General features: G+C 53.2%; 1 protein-coding gene across 2 annotated transcripts in view; it reads right to left on the reverse strand.

Moving 5' to 3' along the window:
- Positions 1-15,504, reverse strand: part of MAN1C1 (mannosidase alpha class 1C member 1) — a 157,631-nt gene that overhangs the window by 31,484 nt on the left and 110,643 nt on the right. For both annotated transcript variants that reach the window (XM_055139068.1, XM_012931650.2), the window contains exon 3: positions 1,769-1,884. In XM_055139068.1, the coding sequence (XP_054995043.1) occupies positions 1,769-1,884 (116 nt within the window). The remainder of the gene's footprint in view (positions 1-1,768; positions 1,885-15,504) is intronic.

Raw genomic sequence — 15,504 nt, forward strand, 5'->3', positions numbered from 1 at the left:
CGCTGAGCAAAGTGAGGCCTGGCTGTCCTCCAAGGCGCTCTGGGACCTGCTTGGGAAGCAGCTGGATGAAGCGGAGACTGAGGATGACAAGTCAGGTGGCTGGTTCAGACCCCGCCACGTAAAGGGAGCCCCCTGGCTTAACAGGGGGCTGGTGGGGACACTCCTCAGGGTGGTGGTGGGGGACACAGGAGTCCACGTCGATGGAGGCTCTGGGTAGTCAGGGCCAGGCAGAGGGCGGAGGCAGCTGGCTGCTCTCCAGGGCTCAGCTCCAGCACTGCCTTTATCATTGTTGTTTTCCTCCTGGAGTCTGAACTGCAAACCAAGGGTGCTGGGGGACACGATCTGGGCGGAAACCCCACCTGTCCCGCTTTCTGGGATTTTTTTCAGATAAGACTTTTCCACCCTTCTCTGACTTTCTTTAGTTGGGCAGGGCAGATCTGAGAGCAGAGCGCTGTGGGTGAGACAGCCACGTGCCAGCCACGCGTGGCTGCAGCCTTCATAGACGCTGCTACTGCCACTTCCCACGTCATAGTCTTTTATTATTAGTGACACCAAGCCTCAACCCTAAAGCCACACCCTAAAGGAGAGCTTTCTCTTGACATGTGCTTTCTAAATCCCTCTCTCTTAGCCCAAGGGTGCTCACCCCTCGGCCATCCCCTCAGAGCAAGGGTTCTAGAGGCAGGAGGCGGAGGGGCCTGTTTTGCTCTGAGCTCCATTCACTCCCGTTTGTGTCCATTTCTGGTTCCTAAAATCATCGAAGCAGCCTCTCCCTGGAGGCCAGGGTGCCCCGGGAGGTGCCTGTTCCTCCTCTCTCCTGGGCCGGGGCTGGGATTCTGGCTTCCCTGCCCATAGGCACATGGCCTTCCCTGAGGCCCTGGGACATCTTTCAGGCCAGAAGCAAGAGAGTCCCAGGCCTGGTCCCCTACCCCTACCTCTCTCCTGGGGCAGTTCGGGTCAGAGCAGCCTGGAGCCAGAAGCCACTTCCCCCATCCACACACTGTTACGTCCCAGGCAGGGAGTTTCGCTCGCACACTGACCAGACCAGACACGAGGATGCAAATGCAAGGCCCCATGCAAATGCTAGCTCGAGCTAGGGTCCGAGTCTCATCCAACGCAGTGGAGTCTTGACAAGGACCCCGACTCTGAATTCTGAGCAGCTTATATAGGGTTTGATTATATAACAGCATTTTTCCAGGACCTGACACTGTTTCCAATTCTGGTCCCAGTCCTCTCCCTGACTCCACTCCCTCGACCCTTTCTACATGGCTGGGCGCCACTGCCCAGGCCCACTATTCTGATAGGCTGTTCCCACGGGTCAGTTTATCTGCCCAGGGTGATATTGTTTTCCGAGAAGTTGGGACTTTCTGATAGGGGAAATCAAAACTCAGGCCTGCTGAGTTTTGGTCTTAAAGTAGAACCTGTCATGGCTCCACTTCGGTCACAACACTTCCATCCCTGGCTGCAGTTTTGGGAGATTCAGCCCCAAAGAGACCTCTTGGGCAAGCAAATTCCGGGTGTCCAGAAAGAAGGACTGGCCGTGGCTCCCTGTCACACAGGGGTGGAGGACGGGCTGGCACAGACTCAGGCACAGCCAAAGTGTGGGTGTCCCCTGCCTTAGGGTGGGTCTTTGGGGGTGGCACAGAGCACGGAGCCTGGTCCTGGGGGTGCTCTGCTGAGCTGTACCGCTGGTCTAAGAGATGACAGGCGAAACTGACCCCTGACCTCTTGGGTCTTCATGATGCCAAGCTGTCGAGGGCCTTGGACTTACCACGTTCAGGTGGAAGCTCTCCTCAACCCAGGCCTTGGCCTCCTGGAATTCCTCTTTCAGCTCCATAAGGTACAGGGTGTCCAGGGAGTCGATGACTGTGGCCCCGTTGAGGCCTCCTGCAGGACAGACGGTGAAAGGTGTGACCCAGGGTCATGCCCAATTTCCATGCCAGCCCACACAGGCACATGTGCTCACTCATGAACATGTGAACACACACAGTTCCCCCTCTCCCCCCATCCCTTCTTCATTCCCCAGGGGCCCTCTAAATGCCTGGGCAGGCTCTGGGGCCAAGGCTGTCCCAGGAATGATTGGCGAATACTCCATGGCCACCACTTTCCAAGGCTCATTCAAGTCCCAGAGTCCCTCCAGGCCCTGCTTCTCCTCAGGCAGCAAAGAGCTGGCAGCAGGTGGGGAAGACAAAGTTCATGAATGGAGCCACTTCCCAGATGTTGGTTAGCAAATCACCCCGCCATTGCTAGAGGTTTGCCACTTTCTGAGGTGCTGTGTGTGTATTGGGAGGGGGAGGTTATGGGCATTTGGACTAAATAATCTTTACAGATGTGTCAATTTTTTTTCTTTCGCTTTTTGGGTCACACCTGGCGATGCACAGGGGTTACTCCTGGCTCTGCACTCAGGAATCACTCCTGGTGATGCTCAGGGGACTATATGGGATGCTGGGAATCGAACCCGGGTCAGTCGAGTGCAAGGCAAATGCCCTACCCGCTGTGCTATCGCTCCAGCCCCCCAGATGTGTCAATTTTTTTTTACTATGATTTCTTACTTTATTTAAGGGTAGGTCTTGGTATATTTATTTATTGCCTTGTAAGCAGCCAAACCTAGGTCAATCCCTAGGTTTGGACCCTTGATCACAAAGCCGGAAGTAACCCCAGAGCACAGAGCCAGGAGAAAGCCCTGAAAACTGTTGAGTGAGGCCTACCCCCAAATTTTCTTTTAAGAAATTACAAAGCAGTATTCATTAATATCTATCCAGGAGGGCACTGCCTGCAGTACTATATATAGTGTGGGGTTGAAGAGGGAGAGTTCTAGGAAAAAGAAACCAAATCCAACAATGGGGAATTCATTATACTTAACCGTGGCCCAGACACCTGCAGAGGTGGGGTAGGTCTGCTTGTGGGGGAACACAGACAGGATGTGTTAAATGTAAAAATAAAATTCTAAAAACAAGCCGAGCATAATTTCTTTCTTTTGTGCCAAAAGTATGAACCTGTCTGGTAGGGAACAAGTCAGTGGTTATCTCTGAGAGCTGGGACTTTGGTGCTTTTAAACTTCTCCTGCTCATGGAATGATGTTTATGAACAGGCAGTCCTGGAGCAGGTGGGACACGCTCAGGGCCTGACCCAGGGAGGAGGGGAACCCCAGGAAAGTCAGATGCATCGTTTTCCAGGTATGTGGGGCCTATGAGCTCCATCTCTCTGAAACACTCTCTGATCGGATTGCTAACCCTGGGCCACCTGCTGGGGAGGTGGTGGTGGGGGGGACAGAAATCATGATGGAAGGCCTAAAGAAAAGGCCTCCCACCCCCTTTCTGGAGACAACAAGAGGCGCGCCCAGAGTGTCTGATTTCTGAATTCTGCCCTGGGCCGCCTGGATTTTTCACCTCACTGACCCTCCTTCCCCTGAGCCTAGCCTCAGCCCGGAGGCCCTGGGGTCTCAGCTGGGCTGGGAGGGCAGCCAAGGCTCCTCGTGACCAGCTTTCCTGGTCCGGAGGTGGCAAGCTGAGAAGGCAGCTCGCTAAGAGATTTGTTGGCAAGGTTCTGTCCCTGTTCTCAGGTTCCCCAACCCCCGCTACCCTCCACATAGCTGGGCTGCAGGCCACCAACACACTGATTGAAAAGCTTTCATTTCAGGCCAGAGGTTAGCCAGCAGCCAGGCAGGGCGGGGAGAAGGCCCTATCCCCAATTTGACCCTGCCAGAACCTACAGTGGCCTGGGGCAGCTCCTCAGAGGCAAGTGCCCTTCAGCAACAGACCCACTCTTCATATGCAAACAGCAATGGGCACAGACTGTCAGGCTGCCAGCTTGGAGGCTTCCCAAGCCTGGGCCTACTCCAGAAGCACCCCACTCTCCTCACCTCGGCTCCCAGCTCCTGCAGATCACAAAGGTCTCCCTTGCCAGGGCAGGCTGCAGGGAGGCGAGATGAAAGGACAGAGCCCTGGGTTCAAATCCCAATTGGGCCGACCACACATCTGCTCTAAGTATCAAAGTTCCCATCTGTAAAAAAGAGATTCAGAACACTGGGCCAGAGGCCAGGAGGCACTGGGCTGAGGGAAAAGGCGTCATACCCAAGCTTGGCCTAAAGTTCTCTGAGCATCAGCATGTGCCCTGCACACAAGAAGTGCTTGGGAAGCTAGTTCACGCTTCTTATTCTGAGGTCCTATAGTGTGCCTTAAAACATGAGCCTGTCCCATCTCCCTGTCCCCTCAGGGTCCCCGTCACTGGACTTAATCCAGAGACTCAGCAGTGAATCCTGGAAGGCAGCAGCTCTCCGGAGATTTCTCTGGACCCATACTGAGCTGGTTTCACCTGGGCACCTCAGATGGAGTGGGTGTCCCAGCTCTACCCACTCCAAATGAACCCCCAGTGGCCACAAACTTCCAGAAGAAAAACCCAGGTATGTGGGACCATGGACTGAAGACTCCAGGCCACATGGCAGCAGGGACAGTTCATTTCTTCCCATCTCCCCAACCCCTCGGGGTTCTGGCTCTCATGCTCACAAAATGCCTCTGGGCCTTGATCCAGAGACTCACAAATAAATCTCAAAACGGATTAGCTCCCTACAGAGATGTCTCCGGACCCCAATTTACAATTATTTTTGGAAGTAAATAGATTTTATTTGGAGGGGGTGGAGTGGAGAGAGAGAGAGAGAGAGAGAGAGAGAGAGAGAGAGAGAGAGAGAGAGAGAGAGAGAGAGAGAGAGAGAGAGAGAGAGAGAGAGAGAAACATGCAACATGCTCAGGAGAGAATGTGGGCTTCTCCAAGGGTGGAGAGAGCCCCTAAACACATCCCAGCATCATAGACACAAAAGCACGAAAGTACACATCTCAAGAGGAGAGATATGGGTGACACATGTGCTTGGGCACCGCATGTGCTTGGCCACTGTGGGCGCAAGCGGCACATGGGCTTGAGCAGCATATGGGCCAATCATTTACAATTTCAGAATTCCAAGAGCACGCCGTCGCTTTTGTGCCTGCACGACCTCTCATGATACTTATAATAAGCAATAGAAAATAAATTATCTAGCATCTGCCTGTGGCAGGCAGGCTTGAACGGTGGTGGGAAAATTCAAAATGATGGTGGTAGAAAGGTGTAATGGTGGTGGGATTGGTGTCGAAATATTGAATGTAATCAATTAATATGAACAAAATTATGAAAACAAAAATTTAAAATTAAAAAAAAAAACAAACAGAGGCCTGGCCAGAGAGATTCAGGTTCTAATCCTGGTTCCCTCCTGCACTTGCTACATGCCAGGGCAAGTCGCTGTACCTCTCTGAGCCTCAGCTTCCTCACCTGTAAAATGGGGATGATGGTGGGACCTAACTAGTATGACTGTTGGGAGGGTATGGGACAGTGGATGGGAAGGAGCTGGCATGCCGTGGGGTATGTGTGTGCCTAATGCCACCATCAGCAGTGTGTCCCTGTCCCGTCCCCCCACAAAGTCCCATGGGGTCACTGTGGGACTAACCTCTCTGCTGCCCTTCTGGCTGTGTGGGCATGAGATGGCAGCCTGTGAAACCCGCAGCCTCGCCAGTTTTTCATTTTTCTGCCCATGCTGGTGATCATGCAGCATGTGCCCAACTGCTGAGTACCTCAGTCCCTGGAGCCCAACTGAAAGGAAATGCATCACCTGGACCACAGCTGAGTCCCTGCAGAGCCTTCACTCACCCACCCACCGGACCTGGGCCCCCAAAGGCCCTTCTCGCCCTGACTCTTCTCCCCGCATTGCGGCCTGGCCCTTCTTCCTGACACCAGATCCCCTGGGTCTCCCCGGCTCTGACGCTGCCCTGGCTTCCCAGCGCCTGGCCTGAGCCGGGTGAAGGCTCTTAGTCTGACTGCAATGATCCGGCTGATCTCATCCCCATTAAGTTCTGCTTCCTGGCACGCTTTCCTCCTTCTCAGGTTTTTATTGCAGTTTAGGTCACAAGCTTACAGCAGTGTTAATGTCCATGGTTTTGACTTACACGGCCACTGCCCCTTCACCACCACCAAAAGTCTGATGGCTTTCAAGCCTCCTGCCTCCACAACTTGGTGTGTGTGCCACCTCGGTCTGCCTGAGCACTGCAAGCATGCATATTCTTCAAGGACTGCCTCCCACAAGCAGTCTTCCCTGATTCCACCCTGTCGGCTTTCTGCCCAAAGGGCAGCCCCAGCACTTCCTGCCGGGTTCAGAACCCTTGCCTGCACCAGGGAGCCTGGTCATATGGTCCACCTGTACCTCTCTCATCCCTGACCCCATGCAACCTTGAAGTCCAGAGTCCCTAAACAACCTGGGCCTCTCACCATGCTCTGCACATCCTCACATACCAACTGTGTGACTCTTCTCAAATCCTGGTTTGGGATTTTCTATCAGGAATACCCTAAAGGGCCAAGAGCTCATACTAAAGGTCACGTGTCCCTGAAGTGAGATCTCCCCCTTAGCTGGCTCCTCTGTGAATGCCACCCTTGCCTTTAGCACTGTCTACTCCCTGCCCAGTCTTATTTATTTATTTATTTAATTTGCGGGGCGGGAGGTGGGGTAGGGAGTGGGCACACCTGATTGTGCTCAGGACTTACTCCTGGCTCTGTGCTCAGGGTTCACTCCTGGAAGGGCTCAAGGGGACCATCTGGGGTGCCAGGGATCAAACCCGGGTCAGCTACATATAAGTGCCTTAACTACTGTGCCATCACTCCAGGCCCCACCCTATGCTCAGTCTTTTCCTACCATAAAGGAGCCTGCCATTGAAGTGTCACTGTCCTCTGTAAGGGCAGTAGCCCTCAGATGAGGGGGCACTGCTGGGGGAGAGAGACAGGAAGGCAGATCTGCCTGGTTCCTGTGTGGGGGCTGGAGCTTTTGATGACTTCTTGTCTCACCCGGGGCGACTTCCTCCCACTAGTCTCTTTCTCTCCATGGGGGAGGGAGGATCGGGGGGAGTCCCCAGCTCTGTCCGTGGGCCTTTTCTCTATCCTCCTTTATTCTTTTAATGGTGCAATCTGCTCTCACAGCTTTAAACACCATTTGCTAGTGATCCCTAGATTAAAATCTCCAGCAGAGATCTTTCCTCCCCCCGCACCCTGAAATCACAACCCATCCACCCCCCCAAATCCCCTGTTTCCATTCAGATCTGCAGGCATTGCAACTTTAGCTTCTCTGAAAGCAGGTCCTGCTCTCCCGCCCGGCCTACCCCTCCCACTGGCTTCCTGCCTCGCTCATGCCAGCCCCTGCTCTCACAGGCTCCAAGCCCTGACTTCACCCTCACATTTGCTCCCACAGCAAATCCTTGTAGGTTTATTGGCAATTTCCAGGTGCTGTCCAGTTCTCATATGCTCCCTGTTCTGACCTCTGTCCTGCCAACGCCTTCTCTCTGCTGGATGTATTCCAAGAGCTGTACCTCTGGTTTCTACCCTTTCTCATCCTCCATCCCTTGACTGCAACATGGCAGCCAGAGGGATCCTTTAAAAGGGCAAGTCAAAGGGGGATGGAGTGATAGTACAGTGCGTAGGGCACTTGTTTTGTACATAGCTGACCTGCGTTTGGTCCCCGGCATCCCTTATGGTCTCCTGTTAGAGATGGAAATGGAGCGCCTGTTTCCCTTTGCTAATACAATATCACATAAAACCCTCAACCTCAGCCCCTAGGAGCCAGCCCTGGCAGTAAAAACAAAAACAAAAACAAAAAAACCTCCAGAACTCAACCGCTGCCATGCTCACGGCCACTCTCCACATGCTTGGACCAAGTGTCATCCAGAGCCACAGAAAACCCAAGTATGTGGGGCTTGTGACTGAAAACTCCAGGTTCAACAGAACCAGGAACGGGTGACGTCACCCCACGTCCCTGGTTTCAGCAACTCGGAACTCACACCCACAAGCCACCTCTGACTGGCGCCACATAATTTCATCAATGGCCAGGATCCAGAGACTCACTGTAAATCTTTCGGAAGAGAGCATAAAACAACGTGCCATAGCCATGCCACCGTACCCCACGCCAGGCTGTTTCATTCGGGGCAACCTGGAGGGGGGCAGGTGAGGCCCTCCCCGCCCCTAGGAGCCAGCCCAGGAAGCCAAAAACCTGGATCATGCTGCTACAAATGTGGCTGCGTGACATCGCATACTTCACACCCACTAGTATTCCAAGAGTAGTGCACCACATTTGATGGGGTTTAAAGTATAAGGCAACCAATCTTTGGGAGGAAATCTATTTGTACACACACTCACATATATAAACATACACATATGCTTCCATATGTGTATGTATATATGTGTGTATATATATGCACACAGGGCTCAAACTTTAACATTATAGTCACCTCTTATAGAAGGGTTTAATAGACTGGGTGAAATACAACAATCTTCACACACTTTCCTCTAAAGAAACTTTTTTGGATCATTTTTTTTGTATCATTTTAAATCAGCTGTTTATTCATATCAAACAAGAAATAAATAAATTATTTTGGTCCTGTCTTGGGGCAGGAGTCGGGGTTCAGGATGGAAACATTCGAAATTTGATGGTGGGAATGTGTAATGGTGGTGGAATTAGTGTCTGAATATTAAATGTAATTAATTATAGATAACTGCTTTATAAAAATAAAATTAAATTAAAAAATCCCTCATCCTCAGTAATCAGGCAGAGTCAGGGGAATGGATTAAACTGAGTCCAGGAGGGTTGGGTGGGTCCTGGCCAGGCAGGACTGATTCACTGTTAGGAATGATTCCTGACTACAGAGCCAGGATAACCCCTGAGCATCGCCATCACCAGGTGTGACCCCAAAACCAAAAGTGTTTTAGAAAAATCACTGTATCACTGTCATCCTGTTTGTTGATTTACTTGAGTGGGCACCAGTAACATCTCTATTACACTCAGCCCTGAGATTTTAGCAGCCTCTCCTTACTTGTCTTTCCCAACGATTGGAGGCTCCTTCAGGGTCAGGGGAATGAAACCTATTTTAGAAAATTAAAAAAATAAATAAATAAAAAATAAAGCAAGCCAAGTGTGCCTCTGGCTCAGAACCCTTCCCTGTACTTCGAGGCCTGGGGTGATCTTGTCCTGGCTTCCTCTCGGGATGTAGGATTTAGGATTCCTGGATCCCTCCCAGCCTGCTCCCCCTGGGTCCTGCCTGGCACTGAAAGAGCACCTCACCCCCCCTAACCTCTCACCTTCTGTCTCCTCCCCCCACTTATTTTTACCGCTTCCCCACCCACTTTTTCCCTAGGGTCCTTCCTCATGACTGTTTCCTAAACCTCCCTTCACCCCATGAATCAGAAACTCGCAGCCCCTCTGTAAAGACTTAGGAGCGAAGGGCCCCTCTGGGCGGAGAGAGTTTTTAGGGGCAATGGCTCCTGCCTGGCTCTCAGTGCCTGGCTACTGTCTGGCACCCTGTGAGCACTGTGTCCTACACACTCAATCCCTGGGCAGGCATCTGCAGGGACCAGGCCCAGGTGCTGGCACCAGTCTACAGAGGACACCCTCCCACCCTCACAGGCCAGATGGGCTGCGGACCTGGTGCCCTGAGCCACTGCCCAGAGCAAAACTATTTGTTACGCAGATGTCTATCTCCACGCTCCTTGAACCTCCTTCCCTTGGCTACCTGGCCAAGACCCACCCTGTCCTCCTGGACTCAGTTTAATCCACTCCCCTGACTCTGCCCGATTACTGAGGATGAAGGTTTCATGTGACATTATATTAGCAAAGAGAAACAGGCACGTCTGGGCAACACGAGCTCCAGGAAGAATATTTAGAAGGGGAAAAATCACCCGTGGCATAGCCTATTACCACAGTATCCCCAGAGCCACTCACTAATAGTTGCATTTAATTTGATACTATAATCCACAGAGACCTTTCTTAAGCAATAAAGAAACAGTGTAAGTGTTTATCTCAGCTTCCCCAAACTGCAAGGTGCTGCATGGAGGGTCCCGTTTCCCACTGATGCTCTCTCTCCCTCACTGCCCCATCCCCCATGAGGACACTCCTGACGCCACTCCCGTCCTCGCACGGCGGGCCGGAGAACAGAGCAGGAACAGTGCAGGGTTCCACGCCAGACCAGGCCTCCATAATGTGGTGGAGCCCAAGGTCGCCCGCAAGGGTACACAGGAAGACCACATGTATGTCCCTGACGGGCACGTGAGGTCCAGCCAACAGCCAGCAGCATTTCTACACAAGTGAATGGAAACACTTCCAGATGGTTCCAGCTGTCAAGCTGCTCTCAGCCTCAAGCCTTCCCAGCAGAGGCCCATTCATCACCGGACAGAGACAAGCGGCTCTCCCTATGCACTTTTTGAATTCCTCACCCAGTGAATCTGCGAGCATCACACAGCCATTGTTTTAAGTCACTAAGTTCTGGTATAATTGATTTTGCAGGAGTAACAACTGGAGTGTTCCACCCTGTGAGTTTGGAGGAAGATTAATTAAAGTGATATTCTCTCCACCCCCAAGTACATTGTTTCAAGCCGTATCAGCAGGTGTGGCAAGGTCTGATTGCGTGCAGTCCTTTTAAGCATCAGGACCTCTCCATGTCGATTGTGTCTGGGGTTTTAGTTTTGTTATTGTGCTTTTCCTCCAGTAGGAATATTTTTCCTGGCACTTATATACAGTTTTTCCAAGAATCATAGAAGGGTGTGTTCAGAGGCTGAGTGCTTCCAAGCAAAAGGTTCTTGGGGTTTCAGGAAGTACAAAAAATATTTTTAGGAAGGGTTAGGGGGTGGGTCAGTGGCAGAGCACTGCCTTTCAGGCATCGGATTGTGAGAAATAAGGCTCACAGTTCGATTGTCAGCACTGTCCCTGTGCAGGGGGTTAGCTTGGTGCCACAACAAAGTGTGTGCTCTTCAGCACACCACAACTCACGGGCACGACATCTGGCAAGCACACCTCCCCACAAATGTGCCAGCTCAGTGAGCACTGAGCGTGCGGTGGCCCCTGGTCACTGACGCTGAAGGGAAGGGAAGGCGAACACAAGGGTTGCAGAAACTATTTCTAGAATCCATCAGAAGGCTCATAAATCACCCTAATACAAGATGATCAGAACAACCCCCTGTGCTCTTTACAAGCCCGCAAGCACATTTCCACCAAGAGTGTGTTTCTGGGTACAGTGTGAGGAGGCTGGGGCAGGCCTTGGCAACCTTGCCAGCCTCACCTGGTCCGTCCTGCTGTGTGTGAGGCCCTACCCCCATCAGCTGCTCCCCAAAGGCCCTGGGGTGTCTGCTCTGCCTAGGATGGCTTCCTGCTTTCAGAGTTGGCTTGGCTCACGCTGAGGACACGGCTTGAGCTTTGGCCTGTGTCTTCTCATACCACGTCCCTGTGAGAGCCAGCTGTCTCCCGCAACTGCTGCGTGCCTGCCCCGCTCTGTGGCGGGGACTCTGCTGGACACCTGCTCTCATGTCCCTGTCCAGCTCTGTGTATGCACCTGGGACTTTTGGACCGGGGACATTCCAGCTCCTTCCAGCAGCCTGGCAAGCACAGAGATGGCGAGAACAGAGGTCATGGGGGGGGGTGGGGGTGAGTGAACTCCTGGGGGAAACACCCACAGCGTTCTACCAACATGTTCCAAGGCCTCTTGGCCTCGGCAAATGCACATCCCATACCATGGTGGCCACTGGTCACGGCAGGTGAGCAAGACAGGAAATTGCAGACAGTGGCAGGGCCCTGGTGGAACGAATGGCTCCTTTCACCCTTCCCAAGCAGATGCCACGCTCTGCTGCCATGGCCAGCTGGAGGGTATTTGCTGTGGCCGCCACGGTGGTTCCCCACGACAATGACTGGACACGGTTTGTGGGAGTAGCACACGGGGCAGGGCTCTGTGGCGGAAAATAGAATGCTTGAAAAACGTGAATGTTTGGTCTGCTTTTAACTAAAAGCCTGGGGTGATGTCTGACCTGGACACTTTTATTTAAGAACTCCCTCTGGGACTGGAGATTGCTTGGTGCATGGCTTGCAAGCTGCAGGCCTGGTTTGATCCCCAGCAATGCACGGTCCCCTAGAGCACTGTAAGAAGAAACCTCTGAGCACAGAGCCAGAGGTTGCCCCCAAATGAAACTCCTCCAAATTAAAAAAAAATTTCCCTCCAATAGCCCTAAGGAACAGGTGTAAACTACTTTTGCTTTTGCCTCGAGCACCTCTAGGAGGGGAGAATGAATCGAGGCCACTACTCAGCCGCAGCTCAGGGCCAGGAAGAACTGGAGTCGGACGCGCCTTCCTCACCACGTGACCCCAAGGACTTGACTCTGCTCCCAGCTCTGCCCCTTCCTAGCTGTAAGGTCTTGCAAACGACTTCATCTGTGGGGGCCTCAGAGGAAGGGGAAATGTGTCCAGTTCAGTGAGATTTGTACAGAGAACACTCAGCGGGCACTTGACCAAGAGAGGGACATATCAGCGTCACTGGGAAGGAAGTCACCCCTGGGCTGGCATGGCTAAGATCTCTTCAACTCCCTGGCCCAGCAGGAAGCGTGACCCAGCTTTCGTGCCTGGCGGGAGACAAGCGCTGCAGGAAGGTGGGACTGAAACAGCAGGCAGTGGCCTTGTCACTGCACTTCTTGCCTCACAGAGGACAAAAGCCAGTCCTTTCCTTGGCTGCTCATTTCAAGAGTCGCTGAGGCCCGGCTGCTGCTCTGAGCAGCTCTGGGGTCCCGGCAGCTTCTTGCTTTTGCCTGCTGATCTGAAGATTCCTCGATTCGGACCCCCACATCCAGGGAGAAATAAGCACCCTGGTCCGCCCACCATACTCCTGCCCTTGCCTCCTAGTGGGTGGGAAACTTAACTTCGCTCTTGGCCATGAGACTTGCCAAGTCCATGATGCTCCAAGACCTTGACCCAGGGCAGGTGCACCCCAAAAGATTTGCTTGTAGAATGTGGGTTTCTAAATGCAACTGCCAAACCCCTCCTCATGGGGGAGGAACACTGATCAGTGTGGAGCTGGGGAGAGAACTCCACTGCATGCTCGGTCCCTGGCACCTCCTGCTCCCCACCACCCCAGCAATGTGCCAGAAATAGCCCTGAGCATTGCCAAGTGTGGCTCCAAAAGGTCTTCGACGGAAATGACGCCTAGTTATAGAGTCCAGCGTGGGATAATGAAAAGAGCAGAGCAAGGCTGGACGGGGGGAGGGTGCTTCTCCCTGCAGGAACCCCTCCCATGCACATCCGCCCAGCACCCTTCCCTCCCATCAGTCATACAGAGCCCCAGGGGCTCGGGCTTCCTCCTGAGACCTCTGGGTCCCAGTGGGCACCGGCCCAGGCTGGCAGGTGTCTCTGACTGACAGGGAGGCTGGAAAGAAGGCATGAGCCTTAGGTACCCTCGGAGGCACTGAGTAACCAAGAGAGCACTGAGATGGAGCCAGAGAATGTGTGACCAGAGGCTGGACCAAGCATCCCTTTCTCCACGGGCCAGGATGGCCCCCATCACTCCTGGAACTTTGTGCAGAGGGGATCAGGCCTCCCCCACCCAATCAGGGCCTTTGTTCTGCTGGGGCTGGTGGTCCCTTCCAGAAGCTCATAGAAACTTTCCCTTAACTAAAAGCATTGCAGAACCCCCATGGACAGGCTTTCCTGTGCTGAACACCTGGTCAGTGTGGAGGAGTTCCAGGATGGAGGACAGCGGGAGAAGCTATTTCGGAGTCGGGCAGATTCTAATCTTACCTGACTCCTCCCAGCTGGGACCTTGATTAACTAATTCACCTGAGAACCTAGATCACCTGGGGGAGGTGGACAGGGAAGCCATGGCTGGCTCTTTTTTCTTCCATTTTCAGTGAACTAGCTAAGAGGTAGGCAGTGCAGGAGGTGAGGCACCTGCCGTGCATGTGGCCAGCTGCCATCTGGTCCCCAGCACGACCAAGGAAGGGCCCCCCAAGAGGGCTGCCTGTGGGTCTCCTTTCTGAAGATTTCATTGGATTTGTGTTTTATTATTTATTTATTTATTTATTTTCTTTTTGGGTCACACCCGGTGATGCACAGGGGTTACTCCTGGCTCTGCACTCAGGAATTAACCCCTGGAGGTGCTCAGGGGACCATATGGGATGCTGGGAATCGAACCCGGGTCGGACGCGTGCAAGGCAAACGCCCTACCCGCTGTGCTATTGCTCCAGCCCCCTGGATTTGTGTTTTAGAGGCAGCAGTGAGGCTGGAAAAAAGCACAGGGTTCTAATGTTCTAATGTTCGAGCCTGGGCTCTCTTCGTCTTACCAGCAGTGTGACCAAAACCCAGTGACTTCACCTCTCTGAGCCGTGAGTCTGTGAGTGTCAAAAGGGACCCCTGAGTAACCACTGCTTTTCCTCCCCACGACCACCACCACAACACACTGGATTTACAGCAGCTTGGGGGATCTGAACAGGGCTCCCCAGTGGGCAGAGGGAAGGAGAACGATGAGAAACGAGCTGCGGATGGGATGAGTAGGGAGAGCCCCACTTCCCCAGCCACCCTCTCCTGCTGACGTGACCGTCCCAATGTGCTCCTGGGTGAAAACGGCTCGTGTCAACTGCGCGGGCCAGAGCAATTCACAAAGGCAGCGATTCGACCACCACCCACACAGCAGCTCTGTCTGCTTCAGAGAAAACACACAGTTCAATTTCTTCAGGCTCGAACCCCCCGGGGGGAGGGAGGCTTCACGGCGAGAGCACTTCTCGGAACTCGGGAGGCGCCACCCTCGAGGCGCCCAAGGATGCCCGCCCTGAGGATTTGTCATTCTCTCGGCAGAGCTTTGTGAGGAAGATGGAGGAAACGGAACCAGCTTGATTTCAGCGGCACCGTTCTCAGAAATATATGGTAATCCATTTCTGCCCATCCACCGCGGGCACGGCTCCAATCATTAAAAAGCCATCGTACTTAATCATGCGCAGAGAAGGCTGGTCTATGCCTCTCAGATCATTTCCAAATGCTTTCAGGTTAACTTTCAAAAACTGACAGGCAAGCAGGGAGGGGATTAAGATGGACGGTAATCGGAGGAATTTCTGGTTCTGGTACTCAGAGGGCTCTCAGAAGTGATTTGAGGGGGGCGGAAATACCACCCAAACCATGGTGTGGTGGAGGGGACGGCATCGAGGGGTGACTCTGGGAGAGATCACTCTGACGCCTGCCCTGGGGAGCCAGCAGCTGCTTCTGCAGAAAGTCAGCACGTTCGCAGCGAATGATTAAGTAAATGAATAATTGTGATGTATTGTGACAGGTGCTAATAAAAGGGAGACATTTACCCAGTGGTTATGTCTCGGCTGAGAGCACACAAGACCTGGCGTTGGAATTTGTCTCTGCCATTTGGGAGCTGGGGTGCCCTCGAACAAGTCTTGTCTCTCAGAGAGGCGGCTTCCTCTCTGAGATGGGGTACCCGCCCACGGACTCGAGAAGTTGTGAACAATTTCATCCTCCCCTCCCCTCACCAAGCCTGATGCTGCCCAGAGCAGCTACTTGTGGTGGGAGATCTGACGCACCCTTGGGTTGGAGGGGAGGATTTGCAGGGGTCTGTGGGGGCACCAAGAGGAAGGAAGCAACTGCCAGGCAGTGGCGGGCACAGCCTGTGCCAAGGCCCCGCTGCACTTCTGTTGGCCCAG

The sequence above is a fragment of the Sorex araneus genome, chromosome 5 (genome assembly GCF_027595985.1).
Source record: "Sorex araneus isolate mSorAra2 chromosome 5, mSorAra2.pri, whole genome shotgun sequence".
In the NCBI taxonomy this organism is placed as follows: Eukaryota; Metazoa; Chordata; class Mammalia; order Eulipotyphla; family Soricidae; genus Sorex; species Sorex araneus.